Source organism: Galleria mellonella, unplaced genomic scaffold, assembly GCF_026898425.1.
Source record: "Galleria mellonella isolate WM207_F2 unplaced genomic scaffold, CSIRO_AGI_GalMel_v1 utg54, whole genome shotgun sequence".
Classification (NCBI taxonomy): Eukaryota; Metazoa; Arthropoda; class Insecta; order Lepidoptera; family Pyralidae; genus Galleria; species Galleria mellonella.
In genome coordinates, this window is record NW_026442114.1 from 2,309,392 (window position 1) to 2,330,197 (window position 20,806).

Here is a 20,806-nt window from a genome sequence, read left to right on the forward strand (position 1 = left end):
CCTCGTTGTTGGATGCTGCTGCTGATGCCGGTAATTTGCACTGGTGACACCGTTTGCACTATCACTCGGCATTTGTTCGCCGCACTGAGCTTGCACTAGTGTCGCCGGTAAACCGGCGCGAGGGATGGTTACGCCTGCACGGTTACTGCACGGCGCGGTTGCATCGTCGCGTGGCGGGTTTGTCGTACCCGTGGCACGTTGCGCGGCGCGGGAGCGGGAGCGCTCTCTCCCCCGCGAGGGGGAGATCGCTGTACGCGGGCGCTGCGCACGGGCGCGCGCTGGAGGGGGGGCAGCGGCGGTTGAGCCCCCCTCCTGCGGTAATGGTACACTGTGGCCCTGATAAGGGCCTTTTTCATCCGGCCGCCTGGCCGGGCTCGGCATTCTTCGAATTCTTCGGATTCCTCTTCCTTCTGCTTCGTTGGTCGTTCTCTCAAGCAGTCGTCCGCGATCCCTTCATTCTGGGGATGCCTGTCCCCGGATGGACTTCAATCTTGGGTAGGCGGGGTGGGCTATTCTCAGCTGTCCGCTCCGATGACAGCCGGTTCGTTGCCTGGTACGTTTGCAACAACAAACGCACCAGACAACGTCTTCTCTCCTTGGTGCTGGCTACGGTGAGTTCGCTGGATCCGTGCGGTGCGACGTTGAGGCGATGGCGGGGCACACTCGAAGTTACCGCTTCGATGGTGCTAGTGCGGCGGTGCACGCAGTGGAGCTGGTACGGTGGTGCACAAGATGGTGTAGCCGCGCTGCTAGTACGATGGCGCTGCCGCGGTGCTGCTCGGTCGAGTTGCTGCGGTGGCGCACACGCAGGTGTTGTAGCGGTGCCGAAGCGGTGATGCTGCTGCGATGTATCTTCGGTGCTGCCAAGCTGCTGCCAAACTTTCCCTTCTTGTCGCTTCGACTGCTGGCCGATCCAATCACAATCTCAGCTCAAATATGATAATTTTAAAACAGGTTACTGAGTAGTTAATTAGTTTATGCTATAATTATTCAATATGGAGAATAAAGTTACTGATATTTTTAACCGATTTCCAAAAGTAGAAAGTTTTCGATTCAGTTGTATTATTGTTTGTTACCTCATAACTCCGTCAGTTATAAACCGATTTGGAAAATTCGGGATGTGAAAATGGATATCCCATCTATAAATGATCTTTCAAATTGGTTTCCTGATTTCCAAAATACATGCGTACGAAGTAAAAAGCTAATAACTATTAAAAATATCAAACAAATTACGTCGTTGAAGGCTTTTTCAGAGGTTTATTTACAAATAGAAGACGCTGTGTTTGTTTGTTTTCTGAATAAATAATTACTGTTCAATTTAGAAAGTACACGAGATGGTCTCTTGTTTTCGACTTGTCAAGATAAGGCGATGTCATGGCATCGCGAGTGAAACAAATCAGGGCCAGTTGGCATTCGAATTTATTGTTTGTAACTTTTAAATGAATCCAATTATTTCGCTTTACTGATGTTACTAATACAATAAAATTGTAACTTCGCCTACTTACAGTTTGTACATAGAAGATATTTAATAAAAATCGATATCTAATGTTTTAATAAAATCAATAAAAGTCAAAATATCAATTCTTGTCCGTCTATCAGCATGTTTGTTCCGGCATCACGCAAAAGCTACTGCACCAAATTTTTTTTTATACAACTTAGAATGGCAAACAAGCTGACGGTCCACCTGATGGTAAGCGGTAACCGTCGCCTTTAGACATGAGCAGTACTATGAACATAAGAGAGTATAATGTTTCGCCCGTGATACCTTCCATGCGTTGCCATTCCTGAGGACTCGGGTGTTATTCCTCTGTACCCATTAAATTCACGCCATATTCCACCCATCAAACCGAAACACAGCCATGCAAACACAACTGCTTCACGGTTGAAACACGAATGGGACAGAGGTACCCAAGCAATCGACTTTTGTACAAAGTCTCCCTCTGGTATATAATAATATGTAAGGGTATATACCTGAAATAAAATGATTTATTATAATATCTGAATGTTATATGTCTATAACAATGCCCATAGCTAGATCCAATAGAAAAAAATGTGCCAAAAGTACATATGTAATAGCATTTCAGTTTCTCGTTAATACCACAATCTGTGGACGGACGGAGGAGCTGTTGTGAATAAAGGAAAACTTAGATAATAATCCAATCGAGTCGTCGACACCCCCGACTCCAATACAACGCGTATTTCATAGCATATTTGTAGCTACTACAAAAATTTGTATTTTTTAATTTATTATTAACGTGGAGTACCAGTCCCATTGCTAGCAATATACTCTGTCAGGTCGACCGCCACATGGTCGCCCCCCGAAACCATCCAGGTGTATTCATCACGATGGACTTACTGACCTGTCTTTTCATTCTCACCTATCATTCCTCACTGGTTCCCCGCCAGTGCATGCCGTTAGCGCAGACGGGACTACCATTCAATTATCATCCATTAAAAAAAACCACATCATTTCATAAGTTGCATAGGGAGACAATAACATGGTTCGATTCCAATTGGATTATTCCAGAACAGGTGCACCTTTCGACTGTCGTAAGTTACAAAAACAAAGTTGTTTTGCCAATCTGTTTACTTGCCAGAGAGGAAACATTGGATGTATGTATCGAAATTGCATTGAGGTTTAATACTGGTATTAGGTATACTATCCGGTACTGATATCTAGTTCAATGTCTGAACTGGAGCAACATAGATTATATTTAATTTATATACTAATCAACTTAATTTTTTATACCACTTAGAATGGCATACAAGCTGACGGCCCACCTGATTCTTTCACATACACCCACTCTAACTTGCCTATCTTACTTTAGAATTATAATTTTATTAATTATATCAATATTTTCTATATTAGAAAATAGAGAAAGAAAGAAAAAATAAACAAAAATGAATAAACAAAATCAAAACAAAGCACTAAAATGAAGTCATTCTGTTACATGTCTTTTTGAACATAACGTTAAGTTCAGTGCCACAATATATATATATATATATATATATATATATATATATATATATATATATATATATATATATATAACAAATTAGATTCTGTTCAGCCGTTCAAGCGTAATATTAAGTAACATATACAAATCTAAACACAAACATCTCTACAAACTGTTACAATTATGATATTAGTAGTATTAAACTCTGACGATGTTTTCGAGAAGTCAACGTGAGATTTTCATTAACTCGACTCCCCCTGGGCTGCCTTCCTATAAATGAGATTTGATGCGATTTTGCCGGACCCTCCACCCCCGTTATAAGCTGACGTAAATAAATCAAAGCCCCCTAATTGGCTCTACCTCAGTGACATTTTTAGTTAAAAGCTCATTATTTGTATGGTTTGGAGTATTACTTTGTTGCAGCAATGATCTCGACATTGTTTACATAACTATAACATACGGAGTTAAGATAGATATAGATATATAGATAGATACTCTTTATTGTTTCCTCCAAAAAGATTACAACAGTAAACTTATTATAAGTATAAACAATTACAAGAAATAATCACAATGAGAAAACAATGGGCGACCTTATCGCTAAGAGCGATCTCTTCCAGGCAACCTTTGGATGGAGAGGAGGAATTATAAACAGTTTGATCGGAAACACGATAAAATTCTATTACTTCTAAAATATAGAGATGTGATACATGTAATAATGTAAATATATATCCCTACTTATTATATATACTTATTATATCTATATATAAATTAAATAAATCTATGAAGGACTAACAAAATTCGTAAAACAGGGAATACTATTGAAGATAATAATGTACAACCAGTTATCAAAGAGAGTAAAGGGATTGTTAGTAATGGGATCTAATTGATCCATTGCTAGCAATACACCCTATCATATCGATCTCCACGCGGTTCCTCCTGGAAATCATTGAGATTAATTCTAATGAAGTTCGTCACTATGGGCTAACTGACCTGCTTTCATCATCACCTATCATCCCTCGCTGGTGATAGACACTGGCGGGGCCAGTGTATACCGATAGGTCGGACGGGGTTACCATTTCATTATCATCCATTAAAAAAACGATTATCAACAGAACTGAAACGGGGCACCAGTGAAAGATGATGGAGGAAATTAGGTCAGTCGGCCCATCGTGACGAATTCCACAACAATTAATCACGTAGTTTTTAGGACAACTGCGTAGAGGTCGACTTGATATACTATTAGCAATAGGGCTGTCAAACCCCATCAATAACAACCCCTTTTCTCCCATTACAACAGATGTATTTAGCCACATGTTTCCTTCTTCCCACAAACGCTTAGGTTATGGAATGCCTATTGAGATTTTTCCAAGAGACTACAGCATAGGGTTCTTCAAAAAAGGGGTTAAAAATGTTTTTTCAAGGTTGACAACGCGCGCGTAATGCCCCTGATATTGTAGACGTTTATAGGCTACAGCAACCATCAGGTGGGTCGTACGCATGTGTGTCACAATAGTATAAAAAAGCCGGTTAATACGTAAACAGTCGTATCTTTCAATTGCGTCGATTTAGAAACTTAATTTGTCATTGCTTTAAGAGATTTTAACTTGATAACTCCACACGTTCCTGACAAAAAGGGTCTTGTCAGACGTACAACGAAGTGATCCTATAAGATTCCGTTATTTCCCTTGGAAGTACGGAACCCTAAAAATCCAGACGATCTAAGCAAAATTGTTCAATTAGCGCTATGCATGTTAAGAATAATTCCTTCAAAACTTTCACATTCATACTGGTAGAATTTCATCATTCTGTATTACCTATTATTGTATTAGACATACAATGTTACTGTTTACAAAACAAACATACTCTGCTTCTTCAAATACGACCTCTCGGTTATTTTCATCATATTGTGGCCACTATGTCAACAAAATGTCAACGGTGTAAAATTGAGGTCGGAAACAGGCGATATAAAACCTTATGATTTATACTCAAAGGTCAATTTGTAGGCACAAATTGATGGTAAACATAGTCGATTGGAACAATAAACTGTGGTTAACAAATCACTTTACAAATACCCGAAATGATACGTTTTAAACTTTTTTACAGTGGGATCTAATGGTTTTTTTAATGGGTGATAAGGGAATAGTGACCTCGCCTGCGCTATCAATATACGCTGGCGGGGCACCAGTGTAGGACGATAGATGACGATGAAAGCAAGTCAATTAGCCCATTGTGACATATTCCACTAGAGTTAACCACGATGGTTTTCCAGGAGGAACCGCGTAGAGGTCGATCTAATAGGACGTTTTGCTGGCTATGGGTCAGTTAGATTCTATTACTAACAGCCCCCCCCCCGATCTAATGGTTTTATTTAACATAATTTTCGTCATTTGTATATTAGACACAATAGATAATGTTTTTTGGAATTGACTTTTGAAATTGAATTAAATTCACTACCTACTTTATCCTTTCCAATCTTTTCAATCCTCACATTTCAAATGCTTTGAGCATTTATCTTTTTGTTTTTATTAAATAGAAAAAAAAGCGATTGGTTTTTATCAAGACTTATATACAAAATTATGGGGAAAATTCTCTAATATTTGTGTGTGTATATATATATATATATATATATATATATATATATATATATATATATATATATATATGTATATGTATATGTATATATATATATATATATATATGTATATGTATATATATATATATATATATATATATATATGTATATATGTATATATATATATATATATATATATATATATATATATATATATATATATATATATATATTTGTAGTATTAATTATATATACTAAAGATATCGTACGGACGTCGACTAGAGTCCACATAGAACGATCACTTTTCCGACTTTGCTATTAAATAAACCATGGATTTAGATAATAAATAGAAAAGTCACATACTTGTGTTAATAAATAATGTTTTACAACCATAATGAGCTTATTGTTTTATAGAGTGGGCGAGCTGTTATCACTCATCCTGGCTTAGTCCGCTGTGGGCGGACTAAAGCCGGCATTCTATAATAACGAATATTATCATTATTTTCCAATTATCTACATAAATACAATAAAGTGCATTTTTAAGCAAATTTAAGAAACATTGATAATTCGTATTTAACGAGTAAAAAAATTTGCCTCGTCAGAAAACGTCATCTTTTCCGTTATCTTAAACTTTTAAGATAATGGAACGCCCAACAAATACCTTTTATTTTATGGAATCCCATATCAAACGATTACAAATCAAAAACACTGTAATTTAAATAAAAACAATTACTTTTATTAGAAATATTTTAAAAGTTTAACACTTTATAGTTTCCATTAAGTTTTAATGTGAAGAATTAAATTGTTTTACTGTATAAATAATTTCACGAAACCCTGATGACTTTTTTACGGAATCCACTTTACGAATCGCTGTTCTAGACTATGTAGTGGTAGTGTTAGCTTATACTTATATTGTCGTTAGCCCACGTGTCATTACAACGTAAACTCTCATCTTTTGATAGTAAATGCATAAGATCCTAATTAGATCGGTTTGAAGGAAAAGGAATTGTTAGTAATGGGGATTGAACAGCCCCAATGCTAGGAATATACCCTATAAAGTCTACTTTCATGTGGTGTTCCTTGGAACTCCAACTCTTTCCCGCGGCTCCGACAATAGGTGGACGAGGTACACCGGGGGGTTTTAGCCAGTAAGAGTCCGGTAGTACCCACATATCTCCCCCGAGGTATGTGGGTCTGCATGAAGCATTTCCCCTCGACAAAAAAAAGGATGGGCGAACTCACCTGCTCTCATTCTCACCTATCATCACTCACTGGTGCCCCCCAAGTGTATACCGATAAAACAGGAAGGATTACCATTCTATGATCACCCAGGTATCACGGCCTCTGAATTTAAGTGCGTCCCTAATCTAAAATGACACGACAAAATCCAAATCTTTCATTTCGACAATAACTTACTTTGTGCAAGAACTTCATCAGAATTGGAAGGATTATCATATTAGATAGTAACTGCCTATTAATAAACACAGACCTCTCCATAAATGGGGGTTTTGTCAGTAGACGCCATTTGGTTGGCTTGGTATGCGGATTGGTAACTGCAGATAGACTCTGGTGATATTAAAAAAGAGGGACGCTGCTGCCCATCCTTCGACCATTCAGTTCTCTTACTCGCCTCTTAAAACATCCGGGAAACGAGAAAGGAAAGGGTGGCCCATTCTATGCTGGAAGCACATGTCTCTTTTTTTAAGGGTTACCAAAGTAGAAATGATTCTATAACCATAATGTCAAGATTAAATAAATAACCTTTGGATAACATCGATTTTGCCATGTAATTATCAGCCCAATACCAATATCCGACCTATATTGGTATTTTGGAAGTATGCCATGTTGCAGGAAAGGTTTTTATTAGTTACTAGCTACCCGCTCCGATTTCGCACGTGTAGGTAGCTAGAATGATAAATTATATGAAATATAGCCCACGTCGTTTACAGCCGTTAATTGACCACTGCTAAACATATACCCTTTTCTATAAGGGAGTTTTGCCAGTAGCTGCCACGCATGGCAGGCAGGTTAACAATGGCAATTAGGCTTTAAGAGATGTATTAAGAGGGACGCTGCTACCTATTTCTCGATCATTAATTTCCTTTAGTCGCCTCTTACGACACTCACAGGAAAGGAAGGGGTGGCTTATGCTATGCCAGGACCACACGGCCAATAGCCCTTGTTACTCGCTGATAATGTAGTTTTCTATAGATGATTTTTTTTTTAATTGAAGCATAAAAACAAAAGAAATTGTACTTGTAAAATTGTACATCTTCCCTGAGATCAACACTGTAATATCCAGTATCAATGTGTACAGTTGAAAACACAGTAAGACAATAAATTACCGATAACGAAGTAAAAACGACTCAACAGAAATACAATAGACAGTCTGAGAAAGCCGTAAATGTTACAATGCAAAAACAATCATTTATATCGTATCGACTATACATTATTTGTAGGGAGGCGCGCAGGTAACGCAAGCAGGTAGACGACCCGACAGTAAAAACACGGTGAGATTTAGATCTGTGCATAAAAACATTTTAATGTAATTAAGTCTAGGGTTGTCAATTTTTGTTTCTCACAACATTTTCTCACCAGAGGGAGACTATGTACAAAAGTTGTTTGCTTGGGTACCTCTGTCCCATTCGTGTTTCAACCGTGAAGCAGTTGCGTTTGCATGGCTGTGTTTCGGTTTGAAGGGTGGGATATGGCGTAAATTTACAGGGTACATAGGAATAACACCTGAGTCCTCAGGAATGGCAACGCATGGAGGTATCACGAGCGAAACAGTATACTCTGTTATGTCGATGGTACTGCTCATGTCTATAGGCGACTGTTAACACTTTCCATCAGGTAGGCCGTCAGCTTGTTTGCTATTCTAAGTTGTATAAAAAAAAATTGTGCCCAAGGACACGCTTTTGATAATTTTTAAAAGTATTGGATTTTTGTTGTAGCATCTTGATATGTGTTAGCCGTGAGGTCCCGGCATAAAAAAAGGCCATCCTTTCATTTCCCGCGGATGTCGTAAGATGGGCAACAGTGTCCCTCTTACAAAGCCTAACTACGATTGCCAAGCTTTGCCAAAATTGGCAAAACTTCCCAAGGGGAAGGCTTATGTTCAACAGTGGACAGTTAAACGCTGATATGAGTCCAGTTGTTTATCACTAACTAGGTATTGTTAATTTCGAAATTCCAAATTAAATAATGATATATATTAATAAAAATAAAACTGTCAGTACTATTTGATGTTTCATTGGTCCTGTTCCACTTGAACTAGCTCCTAATTAGTTATGTTTGTAAATCAAAATATTTTGGTAATTCCTCTTTTGAATCATCATTTCAGTATTTGGGGACGGCAAGTGGCAACCCTAAGTTAGACCCGATCCGAAACCATGAATTGCCCTACATTTAATATTCGTTTGTTAGGCTTCTTTTTAGAATGCGCCTTTTGTGTAGCATAAAACGTTTAACCGTGATAAAAAACCGCAATGTGTAGATTATATGAGTATAAAATGTAAGGGGTCGTGTTAAATCTATTTATCAAGAGTGAGGCGTGGCTTTAAATATTCTCTCCAAATAGCAAGCAGGTATCGTATAAGTTAAAGGATTCTTGATGACGAAAACGTGCTTCTTTCGGTCTGTGATTTTAAAATTGTTGATATTTTTCAATATTTATGGATAGTAAAGTTACGTGAGAATTTATGGTGAGTTTGCCGTTTTAAAGTAAGCACCTACTTCATTTATTATTTTTGTTCAATTTCTTTTACTCGACGTATTATTTGCAGTAATAAAAAAATAGTTTAGTCTAAAATATCTAAGGTTTGGACAAACATGATTTGAAGTCTTTATCTCCATTGTGAAATTCTTCTAAATCACATTTTTTTATTTATTTATGCGAAAAAGACTCGAACCTCAGTTACATAGGACAGCATACTCATTCATTTCTCAACAGTGGATCTGCTCGACTTCAACAGAAGAACTGGCTGTTAATCTCCTAACAAACCTATTATTAGCTTAGCGAAATGGGTATCGCATTTAAAGTGCAATAGGTAGAAGCATAAAATCGATATTTTCCAAGCCGATCACTTTGACGGTGTTGTACCCATTTACAAGTGGCTCGATCCACAACCACAGAGTACAGTCCACTATGAATATCCCTACAGTTAACAATAATATAGCAAGTCAACCCAATAGCTTCGGTCGAGCTAAGATGCAAGCAGTGCCGAATTTTTTTCATATATTATATAGAATGGCAAGCAAATTGGGCATCCATAGGCTAGCGACCACCTACAGACAGATTGTATACATGTTTGAGAAAAAAAACTGGTGTCCCCTCTGATGGAAAATGGTAACCATCGCCTACAGGCAATCGTGTACACGCTATTACATCTGCCTTATGCGTGTTCTACATTACTTATATATTACTATTTTAAACCGATTAACAGATATGAAAGCACAGCTGCTTATCGGCAAAAACACAATCTTTCATTTCTAAAAACACGTGAATTCCCGGCTATTGAGTACTGACAATTGAGGCTTTTGGTCACAACAGAATATCAGTGTTTTGCTCTCTTGATAGCAAAGCAATAAACTGAGTTGTGACTATTTTGCGTTATTGTTGCACATAATGTTGTATAACCAGGGTTGTATTCCCAAAGAGGGTTGACGTCAGGCAGGTGGCCGGTCGTAAAACTATAAACCAAATCTTTTTGTAATATGAATAAAATCATATTACGCCGACACCAAATGATTGGGATAAGAGTAGGAAGATGATGAATGTTGTATAACCAGGCTATCTAAAAGTCTTGACATGGATTTTAGTTCGAGTTTTCCTTCTCCTATATTATAATGTTATGATTCGTTCCCAAAGTCGCCTCTTACGACATCCTCGGGATAAAAAGGAAGTACATTGCCCTCTTATTCCGTCAACACACGGAAGTCCTCCTTCCTACGGTATCCTTCCATCTGGAAAATCAAGTAGTTTCTGCACGAACACAGACGGAAACTGTTGTGTAGTAGTTATTATTAAAATCACATCTCAGTGAGCTAATGCGGTCTATTCGATTGAGAAACTTCAAAGGGACAATATGAGTCCATGATACGTCATATATATACAGGGTTAATCAAAAAGGGTGTCAACATGATCATACACGTCTCGTTGGAACTAGGATAGTGCGGATTTTCGGTACTCTGTCCCGATGTCCTTGAGGAAATGTTTACTCGAGAAAAGTTTATGTACAAAAATCGTCTTTATGGACCTCTGTCTGTCTAATCTTTAAAGAAGCAGTTATGAAACAAATCATCAGAAATGCTAAAAAATAAAAGAATATGGAGACATAACAGGAGGCTTCAAAAATGGTAATGTGTGAGGCTATGAGATTCAGAATCTTTTGAGATATCTGATGTTGGTGATTGCCATTATCTTGGTAGATTGTCAGCTTATTTGCCATGCCTGCATTACATAAGAAAAAACTTTAGAATGCAGAATTGTCCAGCTTTAAGATAAAATTATAGGACAGTCCTCCATGATGAACAAATTTACATTTTTTGTTAAAAAATCCACTAAATACAATAATATTTTAGATTGAGACTGATCAAAATCGGTTCATTATCGGCGAATACTAACGATTCTTGATGTGTAGTTCCGGCATAGAATAGGAGACCCCTTTCTATACCGTGGCTGTCGTAAAAGGCGACTAAGGGAAGACGATGATTGGACACCCACCCACCTAAAGAAGAGGCTTATGTTTAGCAATGGACAGTTAAAGGCTATGATGATGATAATGACTAACAACTCTATATGAATCGACCGAATTATACTCGTATAGAAACGCGTCTGTTGTGAAATGCACCCCATTTTGTTGCAAGTGGTGACGTCACGAGGGCATTCACACCGTCTTGCCCTAGTGACCCACTGTTCAAAGGATTACAATAATTCACTAATTTGCACTAAACTAGTGACTTGGACGTTAATTTATTAGATTACAGCGCAACATAGGAGTGCATTATACTGAGTTCATGTAATATGTGAATGCTGCTTCTTGAATGATGATACTCACTGTAACAATGTTTATTAAAATAAAAATATTATTTACTAGCTGTTTCCCGAGGTTATTTTTTTTATACAACTTAGTATGGCAAACAAGCTGACGGCCCACCTGATGGAAAGTGGTAACCGTCGCCTATAGACATGAGCAGTAGCATGGTCATAACAGAGTATACTGTTTCGCCCATGATACCCCCATGAGTTGCCATTCCTGAGGACTCAGGTGTTATTCCTCTGTACCCTGTAAATTCACGCCATATCCCACCCTTCAAACTGAAACGCAGCCATGCAAACACAACTGCTTTACCTTCACTGCTCTGTTCCTATTGATTGTAGCGTGATGAAAAGTATACTATAATCTGCCCAGGAGTATGAAGAATAATTGTACCAAGTTTCGTTAAAATCCGTCGAGTAGTTTTTATTTCTATAACGAACATACGGACAGACAGACAAAAATTTTACTGATTATAATGGATGGATGGAGATGGATATAGGCTATATTTTATCTATTCACGCGGACAAGGTCGAGGGTAAAAGCTAGTCATTACTGATAGTTTAAATGTGAAAGTGAATTTGTTTGTTACCTCTTAGCTTTTAACTAATTTAATTAATAACTATGAAATTTGGCACACAAGTACTATTTGGGATGGAGAAGGCTACAGGCTACTTTTTATCCTGGTCACACAGACGAAGACGAGAATAAAAGCTAGTTAAAATACAAAGTAGATCTTTCCCCGTAACAAGCAACATTTTGCTGGGTAAAGAACAGCAGTTTCAATCGAACTCGAATCGCTACAAAATTAATATGAGATCAATACGGCAACTTGGGCATTCTTATTCCGTTACTATGGTAAAGTAATCGTATGTTTAATCATTCATTCAGTCACATATTATTATTAAATGTTTACTGAATTTATAATCACTTTCTATTTTATTTCAGGTCCCTTACTACTGGAAGAAGAGAGAGAGGGAGAGAGAATAACATACCAAATATCATCATCATATCAGGCGTTAACTGTCCACTGTTGTACATAAGCCTTTAGGGGATTTTGACAGTAGCTACCACGCTTGGCAGGCAGGTTGACAACCGTAGTTAGGCTCTGATGATGTTTTAAGAGAGACTGCTTCTGTCCGTTCCTCGAAAATTAGTTGCCTAAGAGGCGATCTTATGATACCCTCGGGAAAAGAAAGGGTGACTCATTCTATGCCGGGATCACATAGCAAAGATCAAGTGAGGGTGGTTAAAAAGCCTTCATTACGCGAATCATAATAGAATGCTTGCATAACCCGTTGAGTATAATAAGCCTTTTGCGCTGTAGGCGTAATATTAATTGTATATTTACATTAGGTTTTTGGCCAAAAGGTCTCCTTACAAACATTTCATCTTTCATCATCCACTTTCAAGACTCGTCTCGTGCACGCCTAATCCAGAAGACTGGCAATACGAGATTACAATAAGCCGATTTCTATAAATGAGGGCACTTCGGTACAGTAACTTTTATATGAAGTAGCGATAGTGCCCCAGTCGAGCTTAGCCAAGTTTTTACAGCGCGCCGCGCTGGGACGAACTTTTGCCTGGCCTGATTCAATATTATAGTTACAGCGCGGCCTGTGTAGGTGATAGATAGGTCAAAGTTTAATAGATGCAGGGTTCACATCCATTCGGATTTACACGGATATGTCCGAACACCCTCTGAACAAAATGGAAGCTGATCCTAACTTTTCCATTTTCACCCATTAAAAAAATATTTGACAGCATTTTCACCTATCATTTATTTACTGGTATTCTATCAACTACAAATAACGAAGACAAAGTCCATTTCCATCTAAAAAAAACCTATTTTCCTCACATACATCCTTTCATAGCTCATCACATGCTTTACGAATAACAAACGCCTAAAATCATATATGAAACAGGCGTGTTATTTAATACTAAAATAACAGAATTAATTAATGTTTCGAAACCAATTAGTGAGGTTAAGATAGTATCGAGCTCCTGGCGTGGCTGTAAGACAATAGATCGAGAAGACAATAAGGGTAAGTGCATACTACACATTGCTACAATTGAAACACGTTTCCATACTCCGCGCATAGGACTGAAAGCAATCATCATCATTGTATCTGTTAAGACTATTAAAGCTTATCATCACTGGACAGAAAATTTTGCGGAAATCCATATAAATGTTTCGTCATTTCTACCATTATTTGTCCACTGCTGAACATAGGGCTTTCACATAGATTGCCATAGGGAACGGTACTAAGCATATCAATATATAGATAGATAGATACTCTTTATTGTTTCCTCCAAAAGATTACTATAGTAAACTTATTATAGATACAAACAATTACAAGAAATAATCACAGAAAGAGAAAAAAAAAATGGGTGACCTTTTTGCTAATAACGATCTCTTCCAGGCAAGCTTTGGATGGTGAGGAGTAATTATAAACAGTTCGATTCAATATGAAATTTGGTATACACATACTATATGGGAATACTATATGAAAAGCAGCCTCTGCTCTTCTCCAGAAGGGCATAGGATGCTTTTCATCTCAATCGGTAAATATATCCCGGTCACGTGGACCTAGTCGCGGGTAAAAGCTAGTCTTTAAAAAAAGTAGCACGAAAAAGCGAAAATATTAAAATAATACGTGTAACCATGACCATAAACGATTTCTAAATTCGATTTTTAATCGAACGTTTCAATTTGTCTCTGGTCTGTAACTATCCAACAATATTCATTTACATACAAAACCTGTTACATGCATCACGCCACTTGATTATATTCAAAACTGCATAATACCAAATTAATTAATGTTGAAAGATAACACGTCACATTGCCAAAGTTTTACTGGCAAATTAAATGTCATTTATAAGAGAATTAAATACGTTTAATTAAATTGATAGGAAATTACCAGAATTAATAAATACGGAATTTGCTATTTATAAGCGAATTCTGAAAGACGGTATTCTGCCAGTTCTTGCATATGATTTCAAAACCTGGGTCCTTACCAAATCTCACTTTAAAAAGATAGATAATTTATTCAAGAGGAAGACCTTATAAAAGATGGGTAGACAACATTAGGGCTGAAACAGATGGAATTTGGACAAGAATCATTGCAGATCATTGAAGAAAAACTTTGCCAACAAGTAAATAAACAATAATCATTAAGCAATTACGAAATTATAAGTTATAAAAATAATTTATGTAATGTCTGAATTTAATGTCTTAATAATTATTTTTGCGAATCTAAAATTTATAGGGTTCTCTCCTGTGTTAAAGTTTGTGTATAACTTTATGGCGATTAAAACTGTTTCTTTGCGGAGAAAAAATACCTTTATTGTCCAACAAACTCTATAGATAAAAAAGCGTTTCCACGTTCTAAATTTAATATTTTAAATCTATAAGTCATCTCGTTGTCTATTGATGCCTTTTAATAGAAAAAAAAAAGTTTAAAACAAATGAATATTAATTTTGTCACGATTTCAACCGCTTTTTAATAGAAAAAAAAAAAAAAAACTATCTATTTGTCATATGAGTAAGAATGATCTACTTTGCGCCTATATCTCGTATACATTATTATACCTAGTATATTAATATAATAAAATAGAAAAGTTTGAACGCGCTAATATCTGGAACTACCACTCAGATTTGATTTTTTTACATTATATTGCTAATTAAAGTCCGGCAACGGTGTTCATGGACGACGGTAGCCGCTTCCATCATGTGTATCGTCTGTTCGTTTCCTTCCCCAACAATAAATAAAAATTCTCATTTCTTAAGAAAAGTTGTAGGCTAATAGTTCAACAACACGACACGACCGAAGACGAAACCGCGGGAATACAGCTAGTCTATATATGTTCGTGCTCGATTACCATCTTATATAAAAGAAGTGGAGGAAAGTAAGTTAAAAATTCAACGATTAGCATTTCAAACTAAATTTTCCCGTTAAAGGCTTATTAAAATCCTCAACCCCGCACCGTCCAATCACGTCTCTTTTGAATATAACCCTTCCAATATAACTCTACCCTCGTTCGTTGTTTATCTATCTTTATGTCAAGCCCCTTGCGGGATAAGCAGAGAAAACCAAATACCATAAGCCTCTTTTATCCTTACATGATACATCTTTTGCTTTATTCACTTTCTTGGGTGCACTCCCGTTCCAAAGACATTTGACTCGTACCTCAAATACAACACGGCAAATCTTAATTAGGCATTATTATTCTTCTAGCTTCTGAAACACTGACTGTAACAGAATCTCTATGGAATAAGTCCGCCGAATAATAAAGCTTTGTAATGTGTCAAATATAAAGTAATTTTACATTACAATATAATCGTTTTTTTATACCCCAAAGGTGGCAAACAGCTTGTCTGATGATAAACGGTTACTGTAGCCTATAAACGCCTGCTACACTAGAGGTGTCACGTACGCGTTGCCAATCCTGAAAAACTTAATAATCACATCCTTTTTGAAGAACCCCATACTGTAGTCTCTAGGGAAAACCTCGGCAAGGAGCTCATTCCACAGTCTGAGTATTCGCGGAAGAAAATTCCTCTGAAACTGCATTGTACGTGACCATTTCGTTTCTAGCGTGTGAGGATGAATATATATCATATAAGTTTTTTTAATAGATGGTAACACTGTCTTCGTTTTTTATATAAGCTGACAGAACAGACAGTGAAGGATAATAGGTGACGATGAAGCAGGTAGTCGGCCTATCGTTCGATTAATAGAATAGAAATTAACTACGATGGTTTCAGGAAGAAACGCGAAAAAGTCGACCTGTTTTTACTAACAAATGAGAACTAATCTGACCTTACGTTATGTTAAGTTGCCTGCCCCCCCCCCCCCCCCATTACAAGTAAGTCAAAGTCTTCTCCAATACCAATTCATCCCGTATTTTTATTATTATCAAGAGACGGGCTTTTTCAGGCAGAAAAACTTGTGACACTGCAACCTTTCTAAGATTTTTTGTGCTCGCCTTTCTCAAAGTTTGCTGCTAAATTCTATCAATGATAAGAATTCTGAGATAGTAGGGATGATATTTTTATCTCCTCAGAATATAAAGTGTATTTTCCAAAGGAGATATCGTTTATATACGAATGGGCTACAGTCACATATTAAGTGCTGCGGCATTTCTTTCACGTTGTGACAAAATCTGCACTTTTTATGCATAAGACTAGTTGGGCCATATGCTTGTTTAGTTTGCAGTGCCTAGTGATAGCCCTTGTTAATTCACACATATTATTTTTATTTAGAAGAGAAACTTTTAGAGTATTTCCGAAAACATCTTAATCAGGACTTTAGGGCGTTTTAATCCTGGCAACAAGAGCCAGCTTTTATTTGCTGTATTTAACCTTCCGAGTTTCAAGTGTCTGAGCTTTAGGCTCAAAGCATTCTACAGTACGTTTTTGGTTCTATTTAGGCATTCTTTGCCCGTTCCTTTGCTATCCATTCTGGTAACTACATCCTTCAAGGAGGGAAGGGATAGTTAGTAATTGAATCTAAGGCTCCAATTGCTAGTAATACATCCTACCAGGTTGACCTTTACATAGTCCCCCCTGGAAATCATCGCGGTTAATTCCTGGTGAATTCGTCACAATGTCCTTTCATTATCACCTATCGTCTGTCAGTCTTTTTCCGTCAACGTATATCGACAGCGCTGGCTGAGTAACCATTCCATTTTCACAATGGAATATTAAAAAAACCGCATCCTTCATGCACATTTGTTCGTAATATAATTTTAAAAAAGGAAAGTAGTGGTTACAACACGATACGTTTACCGTCGCCGGCATCACGAATTTCGGTTACGCTCGCTGAACTAACTACATTTAATTACACATTCGGAAACTAAATAATACTGTAGCGACGTCAGTAAATACGTGTATTATGAAAGAAAACATCAGTTCCGTTCGTTGGATTGGATGTTACATGATTACTGTACAAATTGTTGTGACGTTCTTCTAATGGGGTTGGTGACTATAGTGGAATATTATTTATTTACGCTAGAGTTTTGTTTAGAGAACATGGATTTTGAAAGTGATTACCGTCACCAATAGATATAAACTATGAACCTCTCGAAATACACTGTGACACCACTTTAGTACCACTTACACAGGCCCACATCCAACCTTGATATATGGGGGGAAAGGGATTGTTAGTAATGGAGACTGAGAATCCCATTGCTGTAATATACCCAACCAGGTCGATCTCCTCGCGGTTCCCCTTGGAAACTATCATGGTTAATTCCTGGTGAATTCATCATGATGGGCTAACTGGCCTGTTTTCATTCTCATCTATCACCCTTCACTGATGCTCCGCCAGCGTATCCCGTTAGCGCAGGCGGAGTTACCATTACATTTTCACCCATCAAAAAAAAAACTTGATATATGATGGGATATATATACTCATTAGCACTGTGTGCTTTTTTTTCTTCTCATTTATGTATTAATTTACCTATGACTCACCACACAAAGGATTTAAGTAAATAATGAAATAGGAACAAATAATTTTTGTTCTACAACAGTGTATTGGTGGTGTGTTTTTCAAAAAAAGAACACAAACTTCAATTGTTACAAAACTAGTTATATTGATTTAAAAACCACTTAACTATTTTTGATAAATTTTTTATGGGACGAATATGAAAGATATATATTCTTTGAGAAAAGAAATTGATTGTTTACAAAAAACTCACTTACTACATTTTGACTCTGATTAGCTATAATTTGGATAGATTAAAAATCCACTTTACCATATAAACTGATTGATGAAAATCTAATCTTAATATTATACTGTCAGCCCCAAATATATAAAAACTGGCCAACTATAACAAATGAATCATACATACTATGATTAATTTATACTCCCTATTATAATTGTCTGGTTAATAAAGTATTACATATTTTTTTAAAGTAGGAATATGGAAAAATAAAACAAATATTAAATGAATGGCCTGCGGAGATGAGGGACATTATATCTGCCCGCAAAGTAAATTTCCTTTATATTTATTTTCTCTAACCAGCTTTTAAAGTTGGATGAGAAACAATCCTCCACATTATCCTAATATCATAATGAATAATAAGAAGTCTTAAAAATTGCAAATCAGAAATAGAAAACTTAAGGCTAGTTAATAAAGATGGTCAAGAGTATTCTTGTCTAGCAGTAAAATGGATTGAATACAGAACTATTTAATTATTTAAAGGAATTCAAATATTATTTACTTAAACTGTAGACTTTCTAATAATCTATTCTCAAATAAACCACATTAATCAACATATTCAGTAGCAAAAGACTGCAAGAGCTTACAAACAAGTTTGTTTAAATAAAAACTGAGTTTTAATTAAAATAATTATGTTAATTTGATGCCCATTTAGCTGCTTAATCATTGTTTGCTTAAATGCTTATAATAAATTTAAATAAAATTCTAATTGCCATTCTTTATAACTTAGCAATCATGATGTTATGTCTAACATCAGATTTACATATACAAACAGGTAGATATTTCAATTTACAGATATTATAGTGTTTAAAATTTAATCAAATTAATTATAAATAAAGTTCTTATTTCTTATTATAAATATATTTTAGATTCAATGTTTTTTTTTTATTTTTATTTTTATCAAATGTTTTAATTTTTACACACTAGACGGTAGAATTCAATCTAAATCCTATTTATTTTTCCAAAAAACTTTATGAATAGAGGTCAAATTGGTTCAGCCATTATGAAGTAATGCACTTACTAACTACCTAATAGCATTTATTTTTATTTATTTAATTGGATAATATCAATAATAAATTATAAAAGATTAATAATAAATAAGAACTCACCTCCTCTATATCTTTGTGGAATTTGATTGGCTTCATCAAATAAAAGTGCACTGAGAAGTACACAAAGTTTATCACAATAAATGCACTGTTCCACAGCACTCCGTCCAGGTAGCACTCCACACTCCACGCCCACATGCCCGAGAACGCGCACCCGATGATAAGCGCCACCCTCAACCATATCAACCCACTAGGAGTATGAGGAGCCAAGAATGAAAGCAAGAAAAAAATGTTGGCCACTTGGAAAAATATATGATTTATTGGCCGCCACTTGGGGCAGTGGTGTAAGTACAACTCCCACATTGACGGCTGCTCCTGAATGGTAACGTTCACGAAGTCTCCCACTTGGGATCCTGATAACTTCGTCGTCTCCAGCAACCCCATTTCACTTGTCCTCTCCGTGGATTCAGGGACCTCCGTGACGTCACTGCCCGTCGATGGCAAATCGGTCGTGACATTCTGCAGCCCAGTTATCATACCGATCGTTAAGGCACCGAGAAACAACATAGTCCCACCACGCTCCCGCCGAAACACGAACGAGTTTTGTCATCGAAATGTTACCGGCAATTGGCATTTGCGCTTGTTGATGTTCACTTAAACACTTAGATTTTGTACAATATTAAGAAGAAACATGAAGGTATTTACAGACGGCCACTGATCAGATTTATTTAAAAAATAAAATTTATAGAACTCATAAAACACTACAAGTTCTTGCAAAAGCGTTTGAGTGCAAAATTAAATAAAGGAGATGTCGGCGTAAAGAAAACTTAATACGAATAAAATCTTTGCAATAGTCTAAAATAAAACGTTAGAATTAGAAATAGTAAAGCAAACAATCGAAGCACGTAAATGACAGACTACACCAACGAACTATGACAGAAGCCATAGCTAACTACTTTTACTTCATAAAACTCGAAATTCAATCCTTCATAGACAAGGAGTAAGTAGTGTAGTTAAATGTTAGTTTCATAAATAACAGATAATAAAACATAGGTTATTTTAATTAAAAAAGTAGTAGTATGAGTACACTATACTCGCTCCATACATTGTAAAGCGGTTCAAGTAATGGCAATGGTAAGTAATATTTTAGTAGTTTTTATTGTAATGGATTTGAATTGATGAGATATTTGTAGTCAAAATAAATTAATAATCAAAATATATGTATACATAATTAACAGGTTCCTATCATTTTTTATTTTGAGAGCACCGATATTAACTAACTGTGATAAGAAAACGTTTATTATGTATTATTATTTATATAGATAATGGAGATGTAAAATATCTAATATTCAAAATAAACATCTTCTCATAATTCAAAATATGTTTAATTGAATTCCAATGTTACATTTTAGTGACTTTCTCCTCAATCGTTTTAGTCGTCCATCGAGTCATGTTACTTAATATTTA

General features: G+C 36.3%; 1 protein-coding gene across 2 annotated transcripts in view; it reads right to left on the reverse strand.

Annotated features, from left to right (window-relative positions):
- The window catches only part of LOC113513192 (blood vessel epicardial substance-like), a 62,104-nt gene extending 41,822 nt beyond the window's left edge, over positions 1-20,282 (reverse strand). For both annotated transcript variants that reach the window (XM_026897176.3, XM_052898888.1), the window contains exon 1: positions 19,403-20,282. In XM_026897176.3, the coding sequence (XP_026752977.1) occupies positions 19,403-19,906 (504 nt within the window). In that variant the 5' untranslated portion in view covers positions 19,907-20,282. The remainder of the gene's footprint in view (positions 1-19,402) is intronic.
- Positions 20,283-20,806: the final 524 nt, after the last annotated feature.